This window comes from Acyrthosiphon pisum, chromosome A2, assembly GCF_005508785.2.
Source record: "Acyrthosiphon pisum isolate AL4f chromosome A2, pea_aphid_22Mar2018_4r6ur, whole genome shotgun sequence".
NCBI classification, from domain to species: Eukaryota; Metazoa; Arthropoda; class Insecta; order Hemiptera; family Aphididae; genus Acyrthosiphon; species Acyrthosiphon pisum.
The window spans coordinates 1,026,125-1,050,488 of NC_042495.1; the positions used below are offsets into that span (position 1 = coordinate 1,026,125).

Here is a 24,364-nt window from a genome sequence, read left to right on the forward strand (position 1 = left end):
TATCTTCAAAACTTAACCCTCCCAACACAATGGAGTGTTGTAGCTAGGTATATAACCATTTACTATGTATTTATATGCTGCAATTAAAAATCATACCTATAACCTATATGATTGATTATAAATATATTTAGAATATTTTTAGTATACCTAAATACTAGCTGGTATTAGGTTAGAGTCTCTTAACCTCTAAATATGTGGACTGACCGATCTCAAGTAGACTTGACGACAAATTCAAATTTGTTTTCAGAATTTTTATCGCTTCACTATATCAATCGGTACGTTGGACAAAAAATAGTAAAATACGTCTAAATTCTTATGTTGCGCGTGTGTTAAACAAAGACAGGAAATCACCGTCACCAATCCCCTTAATGAGTGTCGATACTGAAATAAAATATAAAGACTATAAAATAATATAGTCTGTGCATTTGTTATTAATTTGTTTTACTTTATACCAAAACTAGTTGTTTTCCTCCGATGAGATAAAAAAACGTTTATGAGTAAGTTAAAGGTATTTAAAAAAATAAAAGTAACTTAACTTTTAACTTAACTTAGTTATTATTTTCATGAAAATTTGTAACTTAACTTAGTTACTCAAATTCAGTAACTTATTAAAACTAACTTTAACTTAGCTAAGTTATTTTTTATTTTAGGATAACTTAACTTTAACTAGTTGAAAAAATTGGTTAACTTGCCCAGCTTTGCATGCTATAGGTACTAACTATACCTACGCTTAAGCTGCCAGTTGCCAGTAGCTAAAGTAAAACGTCCATATTTTAAGCTAAATATATTATGAACAATGGACTTACCTTCAATTATTGAAGAAATTAAATGCTGCGCGGTATGGTATAGTTAACACTTAACACCTTTAAGTATAATTTATAACTCAACAGACCATTGTAGGTATAAGGAATTCAATACTATGCAACACTCAACACTGGAACAGAGTCAGACGTTAATTGTTATACTCGTTACTCGCGGGCAGTATCGCTCGTACACTTTGCAATCGTCGTCTGTTGATTGAATTTTGATCACAAAACAATGATATTTATTATTATACACACGATCGCGGCATAGGCGCAACTAAGGTAAAATTTCTGGGGGGGCTGTAGCCCCAAATAAATTTCTTTGCTTCCGTTAGAAATGTTATATTATATTACCCATTTAGTTATAATTAAAAAATAAATACAAATAATTGTTATAATAATTCTTATATTAGTATTCTACATTCGTCGGTTTTTTATTTTATTATATTTTTCCAGTATGTCATTATTGTTTATATTATTAGACATATCTCTTTCAATATTTAAAATGGCTAAATTTGAAAATCGATCTTGCTCCATTGATGTTCTCAACCAATTTTTAATGCGTCTCATACATGAGAAGGATCGCTCGCATGTTGCCGAACTTAGTTAGCCTCGGATTTGACCGCCACGCTGACTGGTGGAGAAATTAGTGTGCGATGTTTTGTAGAACCAATTTTTGTGCAGGCGGCCAGGCCAGCAGAGTTTGGCCTCCTTATCTCTAGTCTTCGTGCATTATAATTTGTATAAAAATCTGTAACTAGTAAGTAGTAACTACTAATTAATAACTTCTGTTTAGTGTCAAGACTCTAGTCCTGTGTTGTTCACAGATTAAGTGGATTCGCGTCGCACGTGTAAATAGTCACTTTAAATTATGGTAATACACTTTATTTATATAAGATTTTATTTAAAAAATCAATTACCTACCTACACCTGGTTAAATTTTCTGGTAATTTAAATAAGATTTCGTTGTTTTCAAATTATTTTTCAGTCGACGATTTTTGCTGCTCGACAATTTTCCACTTCGGCCGTTAGCAATCACATAATGAAACTGACCCGTCTGCGTGTGGTGGACAACAGCACAATTGGCAAGCAAGCAATGGCTGAAGGTAAACCCCCACGTTGCATACACGTTTATAATAAGAAAGGTATTGGCACGATCGGTGACAAAATAATGGTTGCAATCAAAGGTGAAAAAGTAAAAGCTATCATTGTTGGCTGTGTCAAGGAACAAAAACCCAATATTCCCAGGTTTGACAGCAACAATATAGTGCTGATTGATGATAATGGCACACCTCTTGGGACACGTATAAATGTTCCGATTCCAATTGTTCTTAGGACTATATTAAAAGAAAAAACTTTCTCAAAAGGAGCTGATTACACTAAATTATTGGCCATCGCTTCAAATTATGTATAAATAGTAGTGATATATATATATTATAAACTTAGTTGTATATTTTTCAATGTTATTTGTGTACTGTAAAAATAAAAAATGTATTAGAAACTATTTTTTTTTTTTTAACATTTCCCGGTGGGTACAGTATGGGCTAGGTAATAAAAAAATCAATGGACGCATAATATAATAAAAGTTGATTGTTAAACATTAACTTGTTATTTTCAGTCCTGTAAAGTATTTGAGTAAAAGTATTCAAATACTTTTTGGTATTGAATACTTTGATTTTTTATTTCGAACATTTTATTTTTATTCGAAATAATTGGTTGGAAAAATATTATTGTCAACTACAATAATAGAATAATAGTTTTATTTAATATTCTGTATTTCTGTGTTAACTGAAGCCCAAAGGTTTGTGAAAACCATATTTCTAAAAAAAGTTATTGAATAATGAATAACAATATTTCCTTTAAAACTATTAGATAACTATTAGATTACCTACTACCTATGTGTTTATATTACGATAATTAGAAACCCACTTTAAAAACCAAAAGTATTTAAAAAGTATTCCAAATACTTTTTCAAAGTATTTGAGTAGTATCTAAAATACTTTAAAAAAAATGTATTTGAGTATTTTTTTACTCAAGTACTTTTTAAAAGTATTCTTTACAGGACTGATTATTTTGGAGAAAAAAACTATTTTCAATATAGGCCTGAGCCTTGGAGCACTTACATTATTGATGTCTATGGGCTTAGGGTTACAGTGACACAGTGTAATAAATTGTCAAAAAACAATAATAAAATCAATATAATATATTTATTTAGTTGAATTCAAATAATAAAATAAAAGTAATGAGAATTAATATATAAAAGAGAATTTAAATTATCATACTTTGTTTCAACATTATAAATTAATCTCGAAATTAATATATTTTGGATAATGTTAAGACAAGAAAAGTATGCATTTGATGTCTTGTTATCTTGGTTATTATTATATATGTTTTTCTGAGCAGTATGATATTTTCATAAATATTTTAAAATTAGAACATTAGAATAATATTATTACACTATGGTAGTATGGTTCAGCATTACAGAATTGGTTTTTGCATTTTTCTGCATGAAAATAATTCAAGTTTAATAAAACATTTATCATTGATTGAAAATTGTGTGTTAACATTAAACACAATTCCTCAATTCCTAAATCCCTATCATGTTTAAACATTGGTGCAAGCATTGAATAGATGCCATTAATATCTATATTTTAGATTCTGAGTGGAACGATGAATGTATTAATTTTATAATAATGTGTGTTTTTAATTTTTTTTTAATTTTTGTGTCTGTCATCACGGTTTGGGGCAGTAAAACTGCTTCGATTTTCTTCAACACTATCTTGTTTGATGGGAAAGGGAATCTAGTTGGTGCATTTGGGAGGTCAAAATTTGAAATTCCCGATAGTTTTCAAAAGCGCAATGAAAAATAAAAGAAAAATTAAGGAAAAACGGGAATTTTTACATAAAAACCTGTTTTTGAGAAAATCCATTTTGGTTTTTGGTGTAACTTTAAAACAAATAACCGTAGATACATCAAATTTTCACTGGTTGTTTATATTTCCATTTTCTATACATAATACAATTTTCAAAATGTTTTGTTTAGGGATGTTTTCTGTTCCCAATTTTATTAGTTTTTTTTTTCTATGAATGTCAATAAAACTCTATTTGTTGAGTAAAAATACTTGAAAATTTAATACATGGCTTCTACTATATTGTTACAATGACATTTGAAAAATATTAAAAATCCTTAGCCACAGTTTTTTTTTTATTAGCATTTAAAGTTTATAAATTGACAAAATATGTAAATATCACAAAAATTAGCAAATTATTTTGAGATAAGAATTCGTAAAAATTTTTCTTTTTAAATCCAAGATTTGAAAACGTATTACAAGATTCCACATAATATTGCCTACCTTTATCAAAAAAAAAATGTCTACAAGAAAGTCAAATTATTCATCAAATAAATTTTTATGAGCGTTTGAAATTCATATTTTTACAATATTTGATATTCGCTCGATTTCTCATGTGAAGATTTTCTTAATTTATTGGAATTAAAAAACGAATGATCGTAGATATTTGAAAATTTCACTGAATGTTTATATTAGCATTTTCTTTATATGATAAAATTTTAAAAATAATTTGACTCTTTTTGAGCTGTTTGAAGACATGGTCAGTTTTCATTTTTTTTAGTTTTTTTTTCTATAAATATTAATAGTTTTATCTGTTGGGCCAAAAAATTTAAAAATGTACTACAAGGCTCCTGATATATTTTTATAATAGCAGTTGAAAAATATTAAAAATACATAGGCACAATTTTTTTTTAAAAGCATTTAAAGATCGAATTTTGACAAAATTTATCAAATTAAAAATTAAATTATTATTTTGTAGTTAAAAATGTATAAAATGTTGTACAACTTTTGTATCTAAGAATTGAAAATGTAGAACAAGATTCCACGTAAGTAATTAATTCTGTTACCAAAAAGTCTAAAAAATACATTTACACAGTTTATTTTTATAGTAATTTATGTTCAAATTTGGACGAAATTACATACTAAAAACCTAGAATAACTATTTTAGTTATTTTGTTGTGATTGTATAATATTATTCGTGGGTATACTTGAAACTTCTAAAGTATACTATTATATATCTATGATAGAATCATGGTTTGTTGTTGATGTATAACGCGTTATAAGTACCTAATAGATATTGTGATATGATTAATTTGGAATTTATTATAGGTACATTTTTTTTTTTTAATACCATAGACTACCTATATAATATTATGTTTTATACCTAGACTGATATACCGTCTCCGCTCAGAATCGTTTTTATTATACAATGATATTATATCATTGAATTCAAATTTAATACCATCCATTATACAGTGACCCACTTGTAATCTAATGTACAGCAGAGCGACATCCACTTACCCACCTTTTTTATAATAGTTAAAACAATGTTATGATTATATTTTATTAATTATTATACAACTTCAAAAGATAAGATTTTCAGTTATTTTATTATTTATAAATTGTAATAAATTGTGTTTTGACGAAAGTTTTGTAGAAATTAACTTTCAATTTGATATATTTATGCAAAAATGTAAACTTTGATTAGTTGTAAAGAATATATTTAATAGGAATAATATTTTTAAAAAAACAATATAACATTAAAATAATGTATTTAAAAAATATAAAAATGTTTTCTATATATATATTATATAAATAATATGTATATATTAACAATACAAAAATTAAATTTGTTCACCTTGTTATTTTAATATTTATTTTTTTATATCACATTGAATTCAATTTCATATTGCTGGTCCAAACCAAGGTAACAATCTGACATCATATAGAAAGTCCAATTTAAAAAACCTATAAAAAATAAAAAGCAATACAAATTAAAAAAAAATTATTATATTATATAATTTTATTAGATTACTGGTTTCAATAAATAATTTTGATGGATCAGTTTAATTTCTCAATGTTTATTATAAGTACTGATCAAATAAAAACTAAAAAATTTAATTTTAATAGTTATTTACCAGGTTTTGTGGGTGTATTAAATGCTAGTCTGCTAGAAGTGGTTCTATAGCGGTTATTGGCATTACGTTTCAGTGCTATCAGCTCCCATTGTTCTATTGAACCAAGAATCATAAACCAACCAACATCTTTTGGTTTGGAAAATTTTGGTGCATATGCTTTTGATGGTATTACACGATTGAGGATTTTTACCTCTACAACTAATGTATACTCCAACCCTGCCAATATGTCTATTCGTTTACCATTCTCTACAAGTTTCTATAAAATTTATAAATATTATAGTTTTCATTCAATTTAATTGAAAAATGTTTGAAATTCAATTGTGTGGAAATATTTTCTACCTTTTGAACTTCTTCACTATCAGACCAATTGCCATGAATAAACAAACGCACTTCTACAACTGGCATATCTATAATAGTTTTAAATGCCTGAAAAAAAAAAGAAAGTCATACAACTTAAAAAATATTACAAATTGGAAAATTTTAAATAAATTTCACTTTTTCAATTTCTTCATGCTCAAGTTGAGTTTTTAACATAATTTCTTCAAACAGTTTATAACTTTTAAGTGCCATATTGCATAAATGGGGTAAGCAAAGCATCGGCAACACTTGTGATGGTATCAAATGTTTTTCTACATCAGGTAAAGTGGTTACAGGTGGGTCAGTCACCCATCGGGCTTGAATAATCATTTGCATCAGTTGTACTAATCTTAAACACAGCACCAAGTAACCAGCTTCTGCGCTGATATCTATCATTGCTTGTAGAATACGTATAGATTGGTCTAATACAGACTTGAGATCGGTTATATAATCCGAACATGGCATTTTTAAATGGGAGAAATGTGCTTGAAGCAAAATCAATGTTTTGGTATGAGAACATTCATAAAGTCGGCCACCAACATCAATAGGACATTGTTTGTCTAATTCACTGTGTACAAAATGAAAATGTTATGAAGAAAAATGATTGTTTTTTATGTGACTTACGTATTCAGAAGATCTTCATTATGTCTGACTGGTAGTAAACTAAACTCCTCGGCATCGACTAAGACTTTTATTAAATCATCCATACTAAGTTCACCCTTAAGTCTCTCTTGAAATGTCTTAACTGTTTTATGTTGTAAATAGTAATAAGAAGAAATATGGCCCAATGGAGTAGGTCTTACAGTACGTTGATCCTAAATTTAAATGTGATTAATTGTTTAGCTCTATAATGACAAAGGATGACTATGTAAATGTACCTCATCTATTTCCACACAATAACTAGAATACAGAGTTCCAATACATCGTTCAACTAAATCGGAAAGAAATTTGTTTATAGAACTTTCCTCCAAGCTATGTAATCCATAATATTCTGGGTTTTTCATCAGTCTTTGTATAAGATATGTCCAAGTCAAATATTCAATGGCATCTTGTTTTGTCTTAATAGTTCCAGCCACTATTTCAGCATTGAAATGGTCAGGCAATACGTCTAACAAAGATGATTCAACAGGAAAAGGTTCATACAAAAATTTTTTATAAAAAGTTTTTTTTACGTCATGGACCTGAAAAAAAATGAATTATAAATTAGTTAACGAGTTAGTTAAATTTGTTTTATCTTTTATTTCTACCATGATGAGTGCTATTCCCATATTATCATATTGAGGTCGGCCTGCTCTTCCCATCATTTGTAACACATCTGTAATTGGCATGTCCACATATCTTTTGAGTTTGCCATCATAAAATTCAGTACCTTTAACTATTACAAAGTGTGCAGGAAAATTAACACCCCATGCTAAAGTTGAAGTAGCAATTAAAACCTTAAAACATACAAGATAATGTTTTTGTTATTTGGTAATATTTAAATAAAGAGAGGATGACTTTTACTTGAATATGTTGGTTAACAAATAATTCTTCAACAACCTTACGGTCTCTATCTTGTAATCCAGCATGATGTAAGCCTAAACCAAAAGCAAGGCAAAGCTTCAAATTTGGATCTCTAATATTTTCAATGATTTGATCCATTTCCTACAAAACAATAATTATAACATTTTTTTTCATAAAAAATAATGAATTCGTAATAAATTAATCTCACATAATCGCTTTTGCGAACCCACTGCTTAGGGTTATCTTCCCCACCTAAGTATGCAATCAAATCCAATGCGGTTAGTCGGGTTTGTCTCCTCGAAGACACAAAAATCATAACTGGTTGTGTTGGGGAGTGTTGCCTAATGGCTTGATAAATAGGTTTGTTCATGGTTGCCATTCTTGGACAATAATTTCGTCCAGCATAGCCACTGATATGTACTTCTAGAGGAACTGGCCTCACAGATGGACGGAAATTGTAAAGGCCCATTTCTCCTATGTGTAACCAAGCTGCAAGATCAGCAGCTGTTGACAGAGCAGTTGTCAAAGCTACAAGGCGAGTATGTTGTCCTGTATGCGTTGATATAAAATTTAACCTAGAGATTATGATCTCTAATACTGGACCACGATCTTCACCCAAAAGATGGACTTCATCAAGTACTACTAAAGCCACTTGGCGGACATAGTTACGGGTTTGCCAACTACGAGAAACACCATCCCATTTTTCTGGAGTAGTAACAATCACAGATGAATTTGAAATAGCTCTTATGTCAGGTGTAACGTCACCTAAAAAAAATTAAAAATTTGAAATTAATTCCAAAAATCAAGTAAATCAAATTTTTTAATTTTTTTGATTTCAAAAAAATAATAACTAGGATAATGAGTGTTTAGCGTTAAAATAATCATTATGTTTATTATACACTATTCAACTAATAATACCTGTTAATTCTACAACTGATTTTTTCAATTTCTCTTCTAATCTGATTTTCCAATCTTTCATACGTTCTCTCACGAGTGCTTTTAATGGAGCTATATATACTACCTAAAAAAAATATGATTTTATTCAACAAAAGCAAAATACTTATTAAATTATCTAATAATATATTATTACTTTGGCATCTGGCTGTTCATTGAACACTCTAAACATAGCAATTTCAGCAGCTATTGTTTTACCAGATCCGGTAGGCGCTCCTAACAATACATTATTGTCAGTATGATATAAACAGTGAAATATTTGTGTCTGTATTGGATTAAAGTGTGTAAAACCATATAAAGACTGATAACCCTGATTTTTAAGAGCAGATATTGGTAATGGCTGAAGTTCCAATAAATCTAAAACATAATTTTTTTTTTTTTTTAATAAACTCATTAAAAGATTTTTGAATTATTTACCTGTCACTGAAGCATGGCTATGTGGTATTATAAGATGCTGGAATGTTAATGGTGTAGTGAAAGTTGTACCTAACCATCGGTCTGAAGTACAATGTAGTATATATTGTGATGGTAATGGTTCGACCAAAGGTATGGTAAATATCAACTTTTGTGTTTCTTTTCTAATAACCTTAAAAATATACACATAATGTTAAGAAAATGCACAGGAAATAAATGGAAATAATATTATTTTCAGACCTGATTTTTAGTAATAAGAAACTGTTCCCAATGGTATATCATATCTGTTTCAGGGTCTTCAATCCAAATCCAAAACGCAACTGATGTTTTACCATGAAACCTATCATTCCATCTGAATTAAAAAATAATACAATTTATAAATATAAGAAATAAGAACACAATTTTATAAAACTTGTTTTATTACATACTCAAATTCTGGGAATAGTTCTAGATTTATTCTCAAAATAGTTCTAGTAATAGGTTGAATACTTTCAGTAGCTTCAATATATGGAAGTTGCATGGCACACTTTTTAACAGCAGCACCTACATTTTGATTTCTTAGTATAATACCCAATTCTTTTGCATCCATTTCTCGAATACGGCTAAATGATAATTTTCTTTGCTCAATTTTATCTATAATTTCCCAAGGAAGAACATCAGAAAATTGTCGTAATTCAGATTCAAATTCCCATTGTGTCATTTCAAACATTTGACAAATTTCCAATAATTTAGCTGACATCATAGCGTTATTACGACGTAGAACCATGTCAAATAATGCCCGTGCAATTCTTGTCGCATTCTATTGAAAACAAATTATTTATACATCTTTTTGTTAAAAAAAAACAACAAAATATAAATTATTAATATACGCTTTAAATTTACCTGTGAGATATATACCAGGTCAGATATTAATGAAAAAGATTTAGCTCTACCACGTGCAAGATATGTTTGTAAAAGTATATTTACTTTACCATTCACGTTTACAGCTGAACTCTGACATTCAATGTGGCAATATTTACGAGCCAATGTTTCTAACTCAATAACTTCATCATCACGAACCTTTGAAATGTAATTAAAGTTAATATTAATGTTAATTATACAATTTAGTATACGTCATATTATATAAGATGTATATTTATTATAATAAACCTTTAACTGATCAAATTCTTTTGCACTAGAAATCATTGATAATATTTCTGACATATTCATAAAAGGCTTTAGACATTGATTAAATATTTCAACACTATCATAGCTAATATAAAAATGACTAGCTGTGCGACCCATATCTGTAAATAAAATAATTATAATTTAAATATAAAAACATTCTTCTGAAATAATTCAAATTAGTAATGATTAATGAACCTGTAGATGAGAGATCTCCAGTTCTTTCGTTGTAACGTAACATTTGTGCTCTATCTAAAGCCATTGCTGCACTTATAATAAACTCTTTTCTTTTGTTGACCAACATTGGATCTAACTGTAAGTTATAACAATCAAATAGTTAGGTAAAATATACTTATAAATAACACTGTATTGATAAGTGTTCATTTACTTCAACTTCTTCAAGTGATATGCCATAGACATGAGGATTTATACGCATTCTGACAAATAAATAAGTATAACTAAGCCACATAACAGCTTCCTCGACATTTGATATTGTCCCTAATACAACCTACCAATTGTAAAAAAAAAAAATTATTAGATCCTGTGCTCTCGCAACATTTTAAATTATTGTTAATGGTAAAATAGCTAGAACTTATTATTCAATAATACATACCTCAGCATTCAAATTATTAACAAGATGTTGTACAAAACAACTTTCAATTGGTATTTGATTGGTAAGTAATGACAAATATTTATGAAGTTTGGAATGTGGGGTAATAATCATTCCATGTCCAGAAGTATCAAATTGAGGTCTTCCAGCACGACCAAATATTTGTAAAACGTCAAGCATACCCAGATCTATAAATGTTCCATGCTTTGAATCATATATTTCTGTCCCCTATAAATTATTTTATTTATTTATTTAAAAACATTAAAACCAAGCATGATATTATGTTTTATAATAAACTATGATATTATATTTTTAACACTAAAATCAATTAAAATTCTATAATATTGTTGTCTTAAAAAATAACTATGAAAAATTGAATAGGTTTATTATAAATTATAATATATCATTTACCTTAATTATAACTGCATGAGCTGGAAGATTTACTCCCCATGCTAAAGTTGCTGTGCACACCAATACTTTAATAGCACCTTCGGCAAAGTACTTTTCTACTAGGTTTCTGTAATATAAGTAAAAAATAATTGTAGTATTATTGTAGACTAGACTTGTTCAACGTATTTTTATTAATATTGACTATAAATACTAGTAATTACATAAAATAATGTAGAACTAGTATTTATAATCAACGGTATAATTACATAAAAATCTGATGCAATTATAACCAAAAAACATAGAAATATTTCGCATAAAATGCTTTAAAAGTTTTAAAATATATATATTTTTTTTAAGTATGTACAATTTAATATCAGTTTAATAAATTAATCTATTAAGAATATTTAGACAAAATAAAAGAAAAATACGTAAATAGTTTTTCTTCTAATAATAAAATATTTTCATAATATTCTTAAATCTTCTTCTTCAGATTTTATGGTTCTTGAAGGACTTTCACTGCCTCAACTACACTTTTCCATCTATCTCTATCAATGCTATTTGATATTGTTACTCTCTGTGAGCACATTCATTGACTTTCATTCACCCGGTCTGCCCAACATTGTCTAGGGCAGCAATTCTCAACCTTTTTTGGTTAACAGCACACCATTATACATCACAAGTTTTTGCGGCAAACTCAAACACTTGACAACAATAACAACAACTTTGGTAACCATGGAAGGGCGTTAGTCATCGCTATGCACATTCACATGTGTTGTATTATCTACACAATTAATTGACATTTAATTGTCGCAGTTTTATAAATTGGTATTTTCAACAGAATAATCACAAATATCAAATATTTCTCACTGTGCCCCGGCACACAGGTTGAGAACAACTGGTCAGGGCAACCCCTAGGTCTTTTCCCATTAATGTTCCTTCCAAATCTTTCTTTAAAATTCTGTTTGACCTCTAGACATGAGCTTGCCCACGTGGTTTGTTTACTAATAAGCAGGGTTATAATTGTATAGCACTTGCATATTTCTTATGATATGCTTAAGAAATAGCAGAGTAATCTAAAAATGTCATGATACAGAGAACTCAAATTAAAAATTTTATTTTGCATATTTTCCGATTTTTAGATTATAGTGCTATTTTTGGACTTTTTGAGATGTTTTGCATTTTTACCTGTTTTTGAATCAAAATTTGTCATATTTTATGAAATTATATTTTAGTAAACGTGTTTTTAGGTTATTATCAATTGAATTGTCATAGTACATATAATATAGATTAAATAAATAGCATGTTTGACGCTTGAAAGTTCTAATTTTAAACTTTTATTATATTCTGCTAATTTTTTTGTTTTTATTGCATATTTTTAGCGAATAATTATGCAATTTTAAGTGCTATAAAATCCCAACCCTGCAATAAGGTATGCATTGATTCCGGCTTCGTTTAAATGTGTTGCACTTAAATAGGTAAAATAATCCTTTTTAATCTACATTCAGAGTTATACATGTTATCCACATTTCTCACTCCAATAAAGCTGCATACTCTTAAAAGATAAGCATGTAAAACCATCAATTATTTACCTGTCAGATCTCAAAAGACCAGCATGATGAACGGAAAATCCACTGTTTAATAATTCACTTAATTCTTTTGAATGACAACGCTCAAAAGCCTTTTTAGCTATACCTATTCTATTAGAGTCTTGAGGTAGGAATGCAGTCTGATGATTTTTCTGAGTTGAAAGTTCTCTAAAAACATTAGCTGTTTTTATGGTAGCATTACGAGCATGAACAAACACCATAACCTTAAAACACAACAAACAAAAATTAAATTACTATTTATTCTTCAATACTGTCAAATCAGCTTACCTGATGTCCTTTTTGTACCATATCATACACTTTATCATAACAAACTGTATCCATTTCCTGTACCATTTTTACAGTCTTGCTACCACGAACCCCAATAAATGTTTGAACTAATGGCACTGGTCGAAATCGTCCATCAAAATAAAATAGTCCTTTATAAAGATTAACTCTTAAGAAACGTGCTATGTCTTTATAATTTGGTAATGTAGCAGATAAACCAACAATTCGAATCATGCTTTGGGAAGACTCAACTTGTCTTAAAGTACGTGCAACAAGAGCTTCAAGGACTGGACCACGATCACCGTGCAATAAATGTACCTCGTCTATAATTAATAGTTTAACTAAACTTGTTAACGCAATATCCCCTAAAAACAAACATATTAGATTTTAAAATATATATAATTTAATATATTATATAGTAAAAAGGCCTAACCAGTTCCTTTACGAGTAGCTACATCCCACTTTTCAGGAGTTGTAACTAATATTTGAGTGTTGAGCATTTCTGTTTTAGTAAGTGACATGTCACCAGTAAATTCACGAACAGAAATTCCTAGGCTAGAAAGGCGTTTAGAAAAATTTGCAGTCATTTCAGCTGCGAGAGCTTTCATTGGAGCTACATATACAATCTGAAATAGTTTTAAATAGTGAGAAGAGAAATTATGATAAAAAGGGAAAATGTATACCTTAAATTCATTTTTATGTATTTCATTATTCCTAATGTGTTGTTTAATTTGATGGATTATGGTCAACAAAGCAACATTAGTTTTTCCAGCTCCAGTTGGGGCACATACTAGTAAATTTTCATTAGTGTTATATGCTGCATCAAAAACTACCGATTGTATTCTATTAAGATTAGTAATTCCATGAAATGCTTTCTGCCCAACCTTTAAACACAAAAATAAATATTAGTTATAAAATAAATGTCTAGCATACAATCAAATAACTTCATCAAGAGTTTTAATGGAAATTAATTCTTTTCCAACAGTCAATTCTTGTGTCATTTTTGAAACTGGAATATAAACTTCTTCGTGTGTACGATGGTCTGTTCTTTTGGCTCCCACAGGGATAACGCATGATTCTCCAGCTATGTAACCTTTTTGATAAATATCATATTATGTAGAAACATACATAAAATTTAAAATTTAAATTATAAGAAATACTTACAACTTGATACTTTTGATTCAAAATTCAAATCATATACATGGGGGTATTTCTGAGCTGCAGGTGCTTTTCTACTTTTCGGGTCAATAAATGTAGGAACGTTTGCTGCACTTGTCCTTTAAACAATAACCATAATTTTACATTTTATTTCACAATTAAAGCAGATAAGTCTATTTAAATCACTCACGTTTTAGAAACCATTTTTAAAATCTCATCGTCTGAATCTGAATCCTGTCGGCGATTTATTTTTTGACAAGCTTTTTCTTCTTTTCTTAATTCTTTTCTAAGTAATTTATCTTCTTCAGTTTCAATAGTAATCATTTCCATATGTCTGGGTCTTTTTTCCATTTCTGTTTGAAATGATGAAGACAATTAAAAATTTATATTTTAAAAATAATCTACACATTAATTTTCATACTTAAATTCATTGAAAGCAAAGATTTTTTTTCATTTGTTGCTAAACACTGTTTCAAAATATCTTTTCTGTGTTTCAAAAGGGTTTCAATGAGTGTAAGTCTTGTAAAACCAAGCAGATTAAACAACTATAAAATATTAAAACAGATTTAATTTAAAATACAAGATCAATACATTTTCAAAAACTGTACACTTCTTAAATGTAATACTATATTATACTAATATACATCAAAATATATATCAATTTATGTTTTTAAAAACTATATATAATAAAAAATATATGTTAAATATTAACTAATGGAAATCTATAGAGAATAGAATATAATTGCTGGTGTTAATATGTGTACATAAAGGTGGAACAAAAAAGTTCAGTTAAATTATGAACTAGTTTCTTAGTTTCAAGTTTATTAATAAAAAAAATAACTCATATTTTTCTCTCCATATAATTCTATTAAATGCACTATTGGGAATATATATATTTTTTATTATTATCTAATAGTATGCTAGTATGCATCAATGTATCACTTCAATAATTGTATTTAAAAGGTATATGCTTCTACAATAAGATATTAGAAAATAAAAACGTAATGTTGAATGTTGAATTAATTTTATGATTATATGTAAAAGCAACGGAATACAGCAAATGCTGATGTAGGGAAGTCTTTAATACGTAATCACAGTTTGTAAGTCAGCAATAATTCAGATAGTTTTATTGAAAGAACATTTATTTTTGTTCAAACATTCAGAACTTTTATTAAGGTCTGGTAAGGTATTGTTGTAGCTACACTAATAATTTTTTATTCATAGTCTATGACATTGGTTTTCAAACTTATATTAAACACGGCACACTGACATTTTTTTTTGCACTAAATAATTAGACGAATAATATTATTTTGAATTATAATTATTTACATTTAATTAGAAATGTGTGCATGATGGGCGAACAAATTTTTATTCATTTTATTTTTATAATTTTATTCTTGGACAAATAGTTGACATTTTTTAGAAGACCATGGCACACTTAACAAATGTTCACGGCACATCAGTGTACCACGGCACCCAGTTCGATAATCACTGGTCTATGATATAAATAGTTTGAAGTTGTAACTATGTAGTGGTTTTTAGATTTTTTATTTTTATTTAAAGCAATCCATATATTCTTTATTCCTAATATTTTATGAAAATATTTATTTATTCAAGTTCTAGAAGCTTATATAAGAGAAATTAAGTCTAATTGATCTAACCTTATAGATTTCACTATTTCAATGTAACTATTCAATCCTTTATAGTATAATAAAGTGTCATTACTCATTATACAATTAAAATATTATATTAGTAATTTTAATTTGTTTTAACCTTTAACAAATTGTGTCTCATAGAGTATAGACCATAGTCCATAGTCATTATTTAATATTTAAAATTAAATCATTAGAAACTAAATTGTAGATATTATTAAATTATTTTTATTAACAATTAATTTTGTTGGTATACTTATAAGTTATAACAAGTGTTTTTAATAAATTAATATTTCATTATACGGATAGTGAGTTGTCAGCACTGATTTTTATCAATTATTATAGCACTGTTATTCGTTGGTATAAGGATATACTGGCACAACTCTACAAGATAAAATATGGACCGTATTATACATAATACACAAATGACAAATACACCATACATGATAAACATAATAACAAACAAAAAAATGAATATTAATAATAATTTAAATTTAAATTTTGTGAATAAATATTAAATATAGTGTGGTAATACGAATTAAATATATTTTTTAGTAAGATTAGGAACAAGACGTGTTAAGTGCTTTCTGATTATTATTTATTTCATAGTTTTTATTTTGGTAAATTGTGATTTGTGATCGTAAATTGTAACTTAAAAGTTGATTGTTTTATAAATACTTTTGGATCGAGTGAAACCCTTAGTAAAAATGGATAATATGAAGATTGAGAAATTGACGTTTAATGTTACATCCGAAATGTTTTTGTCTAGTATAAAACAATTTGCTAGCATTAGAACGGGTATGTTACAGAAGGACTTTTACTTGTTGTCTAATGGAAAAATTTTAAATGAAAATACTGTTCAAAATGGTATTGTACACATTGTCCCTCGGATAATTGGAGGCAAGGGAGGATTTGGTTCAATGCTACGGGCAATTGGTGCACAAATTGAAAAAACAACAAATCGTGAAGCTTGTCGTGATTTAAGCGGTCGTCGATTACGTGATATCAATGAAGAAAAGCGAGTGAAAGATTTTTTAGCTAAAGGAGGCCCTAGCACAGAAGATCCCGAAGAGCGCAAAAAACGCAAATTACAACGTCTATGTCAAGCACCCAAAACAGAATTCAAAGATGAACACTATGAAAAACATATGTCCGAAATGACAGAATCCGTTTCGGATGCAATAGAGTGCGGTTTCAAAGCAGGTACATCAGAAATTCCAATTAAAAAAAAAGTTAAGTCCAAGGGATATTATGATTCTGATTTGGATACAGATAGTAGCAATGATGAATTAGATGATGAAAAGGTACCTACTGAGTTAATCAAAAAGGAGCAATCAGATGAAGAACTAAAAGAAACAGAAATTGTTAATAAACGTAAATGTTTAGATTTAGAAGATACTGATACTATTACAAACAAAAAAATGAAAGTTTAACAATTTTTAAATAAAACTATTATTAAATTAATTTAAACCATTTGGTTGATTTTTGTTTCAAAAATAAATTTATAATTGTAAAAACAGTTCTTGAAAATTATACTTCTTTAGTAACATTATAAAAATATAAACTAATTTAACCTTTGAAATTAATGTGTTTTCAGTAAGCTATCTACAGCAATATAAATTGAATATAATATATTTATTATATAGGCGTTGTCAATTCATATAAGGGGAAAATATTTAGGAGTTAAAAATAAGTTTAATACAATTACTTATGTCTAAAAATATTTATGCTCAAAAAAATTTTTTATTTTAATACTGTAGTTATAGTCCGCGACATGAAAAGTGGCCCCTGCCCGTCACGAACCTAGCGACAGTTTAGCCTCAGTGGTTCACATTACGCGCGGGTGCCCGGCAGTGCAACCCCTCCGCTGTATGCAGTATAGGTTGAGAACTAATGGCTAACGGGTCGCGCTGCACAAGGGCCACTTTTCGTGTCGCGGACTATAGGATTTTGAGCAAATGATAATATTGTTATAATCCTATTATTTTGGTATATTATACTCTGATCAAATTATTAAATGTACTTGAGAAATTTTATGTTATAAAGCTGTATTTAAAGGATTTTACTTGCATTTTACTAAAATAGCAGTCTATATTTATAATTATATAAAAACCATTAAAACGCTTACTTCATCTTGAAGTTCAATATCAGATTTTTGAGTTGAAAGTAGTTCTATGATACTAGTATAATAATCTTCATCTGAAACGCCTAAATCTATTGATGAGGTCTTAGTAATCTGTTTCAATAGCCAAGTTCTACCAAACTAAAAAAAAAAGTAAAATAATATTTTATCTGTTCTAAAAATTATCTCATTGAATGTAAAAATAATTAACTAATTCAAAATATTGGGCTGATGGAATTCATGTTAGGATGAATACCAATATTTTTAACAAGTAAGTTGTTGTAAGATGTAATATAAAACCAATTTACATTTGGAGAACTATTATTTATTCTTTCTTCTTCATTATAAGCCATGGAAAATAACTTGGATGTCTTTGAACCATAGTCCTGAACAGGTAATTTAGCAAAATGTGGAGGTAGCCATTTGGAGTTAGGTTTATAACGTAATACACCGTTGACTAATGAATTCTGATCTTTGTTTTGATCTTCTTCATTATCAGCTTTATGATCGTCGAGTTTCTCCCAAAGTATTTTTAAATTTTTCAAACTTTTATCGTTCATCAACTGTTCTACTTCTTTAACCAACTAAAATTTGAATAAATTTATAATTCTTATATACGTAATAGACTAACTAATATATTATGAATTACCTTGTATATTTGATCTGCATTATTATTTGATACTTTTCCAAACATACTTTTAAGTTCTAAAATATGTTTCATTAATAGTCCAGAAACACCAATAAATAATTTGAAGAAAAATAACACTGATGAACTTAATATTTCTGGTTGTTCATCTTTTGCTGAAATATAAATTACATTTAAGAAGCGAAAGAATGGGATATTGTTAAAAAAAAAACTGTGAACATAATATTCTTACAGGGTAAGTTAATTTTTTGATTATAAGAATCTAAAATTAAGTATAAAAAGGAAAAATACTAAATTATTTAAAAAATGTATGCTTATGGTGACATTAACACTTTCAACGCCGCTGATGCATATATGAGTTTATTCCAACAGGCCGTTAAACTCTAAATTTAAAGGTATGGGTGCTTTAGTTTTTGTTTTTTCCGTCATTTCTGAAATCACAAGCGGCGTTGAACGTGTTAATTATGACAATATTACTCAATACTTACAAAGTTCTTGTGCTATTCCATACAACATATTCAAATTCTTCAAAATAATATCATTTTTAGTATCATTAATAACATTACAAAGTTCAGTAAAAGTAAGGCATCTGGAAATTTAACTTGAATTAATTACAATAAATTGTTGCTTACAATAGATTAACAGTATAACACTAAATGTATAAAAATTAAGGGAAGTCTTAAAATCAATCCATAAAATAGCCTGACAGGATACAGAGACTGGTATTGTTTATTTTGATTTTTTCTTCTCAGAGCAAAGTTGTGGCAAGTTGAGATTTTAAAGTTGAAAGTGATCACAATTAAAATATAAAATATTATGTACTCTGAGCTGTTTAATTTACACTTTTTAATATTTCTTCAAAACTATATAGATTTAAATTATTTTTTCTTATGCTTAAAGCAAAACAGACAAACTAAGTCTTCAAAATATCTATAAGATTTAATTTTTAATTTTTAATTGATAAATAGTGTCACTTGAAACTTTTAAGGCACTCATTTTAATCAAAAGTATAACGAGTAACATAATCAGAAAATAAAATGACTACTTTGTATCAAGCAGCAGAATATATAAACATTCCAATTGGCAATTATTACATTTTGAATCCTTAATTTTAATTAAATTTGTTTTACCCATCAGAAAAATTTTAATAAAATATCTTTCAACATAGGTACCTACATTAAAACTAAATATTAATAAAAATAATTACTTTTGAAATATTTTTTCTTCTTCCTCTTTTTGTTTTTTAATAACACTTAAGTTATAACTCCAAATGTTAATGGGTTCCATATATTCTGTTATATCGCTGTTTAAATATACACGGAAAGATCTTGTATACCTAGGCAACTGACCAATGTCAATGGGCTTATGAACACCAGCTTTTAATTTTGCCATTGTTAAGTAAGATATATATATATATATATATATCAGACCACCTATTTAAAAATCAAATTAATACTTAAATGTAAAAATGTTAAATTATTGTATACTAATAACTGTAGGTTTAAAACTGTTCTATTATTTTGTCATACCTAATATAATTAGTTTGACAAATTCAACACAATATTATGAAGCTAATCAATAAGTACATACGCATACACACTCAAAAAATTATATTTAAATGAACAATAAAATAATTAATAATTTCAAATGCACACGTTCTATTTTTTGAATAAAAGTCAACAATATTCAATATAGTCAATATTATTATTATGTACTAACAAGTAACAACTAATAACTGGCTATTGTCCTCGTGGACTGTAGAGTTGGAGTGCAAGAGTAAATTTAAAATAGTTCTTATCATTACCCAAGCCCAGTAGCCCAGAAGATAGAGAATCGAGATAAGGAGATGAATTGGGTTTGGATTGTATCACAAATTATATATTATTATAATTAATACCTATATTATTATGTCATGGTTCGTAGTTTGTGGACTGTACAATATAAAATATTATAATTTATTTATAATCAATAATCATTCAAAATCTATAAGCTTTCATCAGACTTTTTATATTAAGCAGGTACCACAGTTCAAATAATTTGTGTAGGTACATTATTAGTTGATTGAAGCTATAGCATTAATTCAATTATGATCTATTTGCCGTATGGCTGATGAAGGTAAATTTGAATGGTAAATAGCACGGACTAAAATATACCTATATCTTAGTCCGTGGTAAATAGTAAATACCAATAGTAATTAGTAAATACAAATTGCATAATAAATTTCAGATGGTGTGTGGTGAAGGGCGGACTTGAAGTTTATATTACTATCTTAAATCGTGGTTAGTGGTAATAACATTAACAGATAACGTGGTTTATACCAGCATCAGCATGACGATAATATTATCAATGATCAAATGCGTAGTTTTGATTATTTTTAACTAATTTTTCTTACTGTTGTATAAATATTTCGTAAATATTAAATATTTTTTTTTATTATGTAGTTGTCCTATTTGATCTCGTTCTTCAAACAATGGGGCATTAAATCCATTATTGGATGTAAATAGAAAACGCTGATCTCACTTAAGCCAAGAGTACCTGCCCATTGAAGGAACTGGAGAACAAAGGTTTTTTAATTAATATAAGTCTATACACTTTGACCTCCTACCATTATGTCCTTTGTTTTTTTCTTTTGCAACATTCTAGAGTAATTGTCATTTTTGTTTATTTAGTTAATCCGTTTTCTCGGTGATTTGGAATTGGTAGGTTATATTGTATGTTCCATTGTGTAACAATTATTATTGTTCTTATACATTAAAATGCCTGAAACTGGATATCAAGTTCTTAGTTCTGAAAGAGAAGAAGAAGTTCATTTCCAGTTCACTCCCAATATAGCTAGAAGTAAGTGTTCTAATATGTTGACATTTAATTTGAAGGAGACATAATAATAATTATATACTTATATACTATTCAATAGAAACTGTAATATTTGCACATATAAATTTATTATTGACGTTAAATAATATATTGTTTTAGACCGATGGAATCACATTGAAGACTTGGATACATTTTTTACAAGAATCTATCTTTACCATCAAAGACATGGTTTTATTTGCCTCATTCTTCAATCAACACTAGATCTCTTGCAAGTGATATTCTTATTGGTGTTTTCTCTATTTCTGTTTTACTGCATTGACTACCCAGTACTTTTCAGGTATAATATTGTATTACATTTAGTAACTACATTGAAATTAATTTAAATAATAATATTGCAAATATGAATTAAGTTTATTTTGATAAACTCTTTTTTTATTCAAAATATAAATTAACTATTTTATTATATCTAAAAGACATATTTTAAGTAAAAACATTTTAGGTTTGATGTTAATACTGCTAATATGCCATAAATTTAAATTGTTTTATTATAGTCAATTATTGTGAACCAATAATCTACAAAACATCACATTATAATTAACTAATGATGAGTCATAAATTGTATCACCTTTATTTGATACTCGTTGCACTGAAATTTTGATTTGTTGTAAAATTAAAGTTTTTCAAAATTAATTATGATTTTAATCTACATATTATCTTGTCTCTTAAAAATTGTAATTGATGTTGCTGTCTTAATTTTTATGAATTTATTAAACTAAAATGAATGTATAACTAAATTGAAAAGGTTGGTCAGTAAAATACAGATTCAATACTCTTATATTTATAACTGATTTAAAATTGTTATTCAATATTTAGAGACAAACCAGCAGATTCGAGCAGAGTAATGAATGGTACTGATAAAGTACGCCTATCTGATGTTTTTCTTCCGGCTTCAAAATGTGCTAGCAAATTTACATTTTTTACATACCTATACATGATACCACTATTAATGTTTGCTTTTTTCCGGCTTATGAAAGTGTTTAATGTTGCTTATCATTTTGCTGATATCAAAGCATTTTATAACGTTGCTCTACACATACCTGATGTGAGATATGATTTTTAAAAAAATAATTAAAATTATATTTTTCAGAATGTTTAAAAATTAAAAATTAAATTTTTATTCTAGAAAGAGTTACAAAACTATACTTGGCGGGAAATTATACACAAAGTAATAGAAGCACAAAAAGAACAAAATATGTGTATACATAAACTGGATCTTACAGAACTTGACATTTATCAACGTATTTTAAGGTACTTTAGCATATAATAATAGTCTAATATTGTATCTTTGTATCTAATTACTTTTTCATTATTTATTAGAACAAAAAACTACTTAATAGCTCTTGTGAATAAATCTGTGCTTCCTACACATTTCAATATACCATTTCTTGGTGATGTAATCTATTTTTCTCACGGAATGAAGTACAATTTAAATTTGTTGCTTTTCTGTAAGTAATAAAATAAAATAAGTATATTTAATAATCTAAACGGGGGACGGAGTGGCCGAGCGGAGTAAGGAATAAATTCTATGCAGTGTTGTTAAGGAACGCGTTCCTAAAGGAACGATTCCTGGAATTGGTTCCATTTTAGAGGAACAAATGAATGAATAAATACCATTATTTTTTATCTAACGTGAATCAATTCCTTATTTTTAGGAATAGGAACGTAAATATTTTAATTCTTTTGTTCTTCTCGGAAAAGTGTAAAAAAACATTTGGGGAGAAAAATTTGGTATTCTTGTTTACTTATCATGTTATTAATCTATTAAAAAATTATAGACAAAGCTACCAATTTTTTATTCACATATGACTGTGTTCTGATTAGTAATAATAACTAATAAATTTATAAATTTATAATAACTAATAACTCGTGAACCACGAGGAACGAGGAAAAGAATGAGTTCCCTTTTCATAGGAACTAGGAATTGGACAAGTTCTTTTTGACATTAAATGAACGAGGTATTGAACGGATTCCTATATAAAAGGAATTTTAACAATACTGATTATATGACACCAAATCCCTCTTCATAATTATGCCACCGATAGGGTGGGTCCTAGTATTGATTTTTATTAGCATGAAATCTATATACTATAAAATGTATATTTTAAAGAACTAAATGTTTTTTTTACACTATCAATGGTAATATAAGGTACTCTAAATTGTATAAAAAAAAAATATCTTTTAAAATGTATAAATATTTAAATTAAATAATAAATAATAATAATTAAATAATAATTTCAGGGGGCCCGTGGTCACCATTTGAAAATAATTGGCATCTTAAACCAGAATATAAACAACCTGGAAAGCGTTTGGAGTTGGCACGGTCAATGCGTAAAACTATTAGTTGGGTTGCTTTAATTAATATATTGCTATCTCCAGTAATTTTTACTTGGCAATTAATTTACAAGTTGTGTGACAATGCTCAAGTAAGATGTATAGTTTAACAATATTAGTTTTAATTTTTTTAATTTATTGTTGAATTCATCAGATGGTAAAAAATGAACCGAGTGTACTCAGTATACGCATGTGGTCCTTATATTCAAAAATATATTTGCGTCACTTCAATGAACTGGACCATGAGCTCAGTGCTCGACTTAGTCGAGCGTATGTGCCTGGAGCTAAATATTTACAAAGTTTTGCAGCACCTGTTAGCGTTATAATTGCAAAGTATGGTTAAATTCCAAATAATTAATTATTAACACATTAAAATATGTAATAATTAATTTGAATTTTTAGGAATACAATGTTTTTTACTAGTGCTATTATGGTATCAATACTTGCAATGACTGTTTATGACGACAGCATTTTATCAATTGAACACATGATAACTATATTGAGTGATTATCACTATTATTTTTGATT

At 27.7% G+C, this 24,364-nt stretch overlaps 4 protein-coding genes across 4 annotated transcripts in view; 3 read left to right on the forward strand and 1 right to left on the reverse strand.

Annotated features, from left to right (window-relative positions):
* The first annotated feature begins 1,544 nt into the window (after positions 1 to 1,544).
* On the forward strand, positions 1,545 to 2,305 carry LOC100162301 (39S ribosomal protein L14, mitochondrial-like). The gene is given in 2 exon segments (NM_001162669.2): positions 1,545 to 1,677; positions 1,792 to 2,305. Coding segments are annotated over 2 exon segments (429 nt in total). The 5' UTR covers positions 1,545 to 1,674; the 3' UTR covers positions 2,218 to 2,305.
* A 3,164-nt stretch (positions 2,306 to 5,469) lies between these two features.
* LOC100165052 (activating signal cointegrator 1 complex subunit 3) lies at positions 5,470 to 20,498 on the reverse strand. Its single transcript, XM_008186817.3, has 34 exons — positions 20,161 to 20,498; positions 19,839 to 20,064; positions 19,120 to 19,220; positions 18,635 to 18,786; positions 18,294 to 18,569; positions 17,992 to 18,126; positions 14,633 to 14,756; positions 14,402 to 14,564; positions 14,218 to 14,330; positions 13,998 to 14,146; positions 13,737 to 13,937; positions 13,487 to 13,679; positions 13,057 to 13,418; positions 12,772 to 12,992; positions 11,204 to 11,309; positions 10,796 to 11,020; positions 10,571 to 10,690; positions 10,381 to 10,495; positions 10,168 to 10,304; positions 9,901 to 10,077; positions 9,447 to 9,817; positions 9,259 to 9,370; positions 9,022 to 9,190; positions 8,741 to 8,961; positions 8,569 to 8,671; positions 7,859 to 8,415; positions 7,651 to 7,791; positions 7,395 to 7,583; positions 7,026 to 7,328; positions 6,772 to 6,962; positions 6,286 to 6,715; positions 6,130 to 6,216; positions 5,791 to 6,046; positions 5,470 to 5,620 (listed from the first exon to the last, which is right to left on the reverse strand). The coding sequence occupies exons 2-34, from the start codon at positions 20,021 to 20,023 to the stop codon at positions 5,535 to 5,537; spliced, it is 6,471 nt and encodes a 2,156-aa protein (XP_008185039.1). The 5' UTR covers positions 20,024 to 20,064; positions 20,161 to 20,498; the 3' UTR covers positions 5,470 to 5,534.
* On the forward strand, positions 16,367 to 17,333 carry LOC100569514 (replication stress response regulator SDE2). The gene has a single exon (XM_003245850.4). It carries the CDS (start codon positions 16,571 to 16,573, stop codon positions 17,294 to 17,296), a length of 726 nt encoding a protein of 241 aa, XP_003245898.1. The 5' UTR covers positions 16,367 to 16,570; the 3' UTR covers positions 17,297 to 17,333.
* Positions 20,499 to 21,006: 508 nt separating the features above from the next.
* LOC100167077 (autophagy-related protein 9A) overlaps positions 21,007 to 24,364 on the forward strand; it is a 4,857-nt gene continuing 1,499 nt past the window's right edge. The window contains exons 1-9 of the mRNA XM_016806041.2: positions 21,007 to 21,195; positions 21,301 to 21,469; positions 21,605 to 21,782; positions 22,319 to 22,547; positions 22,629 to 22,753; positions 22,823 to 22,950; positions 23,744 to 23,928; positions 23,991 to 24,169; positions 24,239 to 24,339. Coding sequence (XP_016661530.1) covers positions 21,388 to 21,469; positions 21,605 to 21,782; positions 22,319 to 22,547; positions 22,629 to 22,753; positions 22,823 to 22,950; positions 23,744 to 23,928; positions 23,991 to 24,169; positions 24,239 to 24,339 — 1,207 coding nt within the window. The 5' untranslated portion in view covers positions 21,007 to 21,195; positions 21,301 to 21,387. The remainder of the gene's footprint in view (positions 21,196 to 21,300; positions 21,470 to 21,604; positions 21,783 to 22,318; positions 22,548 to 22,628; positions 22,754 to 22,822; positions 22,951 to 23,743; positions 23,929 to 23,990; positions 24,170 to 24,238; positions 24,340 to 24,364) is intronic.

Bases quoted from the DNA above. Each gene is read 5' to 3' on its own strand.
- LOC100569514 (XM_003245850.4), top strand. From the start codon at position 16,571: ATGGATAATATGAAGATTGAGAAATTGACGTTTAATGTTACATCCGAA.
- LOC100165052 (XM_008186817.3), bottom strand. From the start codon at position 20,023: ATGGCAAAATTAAAAGCTGGTGTTCATAAGCCCATTGACATTGGTCAG. The intron at 19,221-19,838 runs GTAATTATTTTT...TTAAATTTCCAG, and splicing joins GAAGAAAAAATATTTCAAAA to ATGCCTTACTTTTACTGAAC. The intron at 14,147-14,217 runs GTAAGTATTTCT...TTTATCAAAAAG, and splicing joins TGAATCAAAAGTATCAAGTT to GTTACATAGCTGGAGAATCA.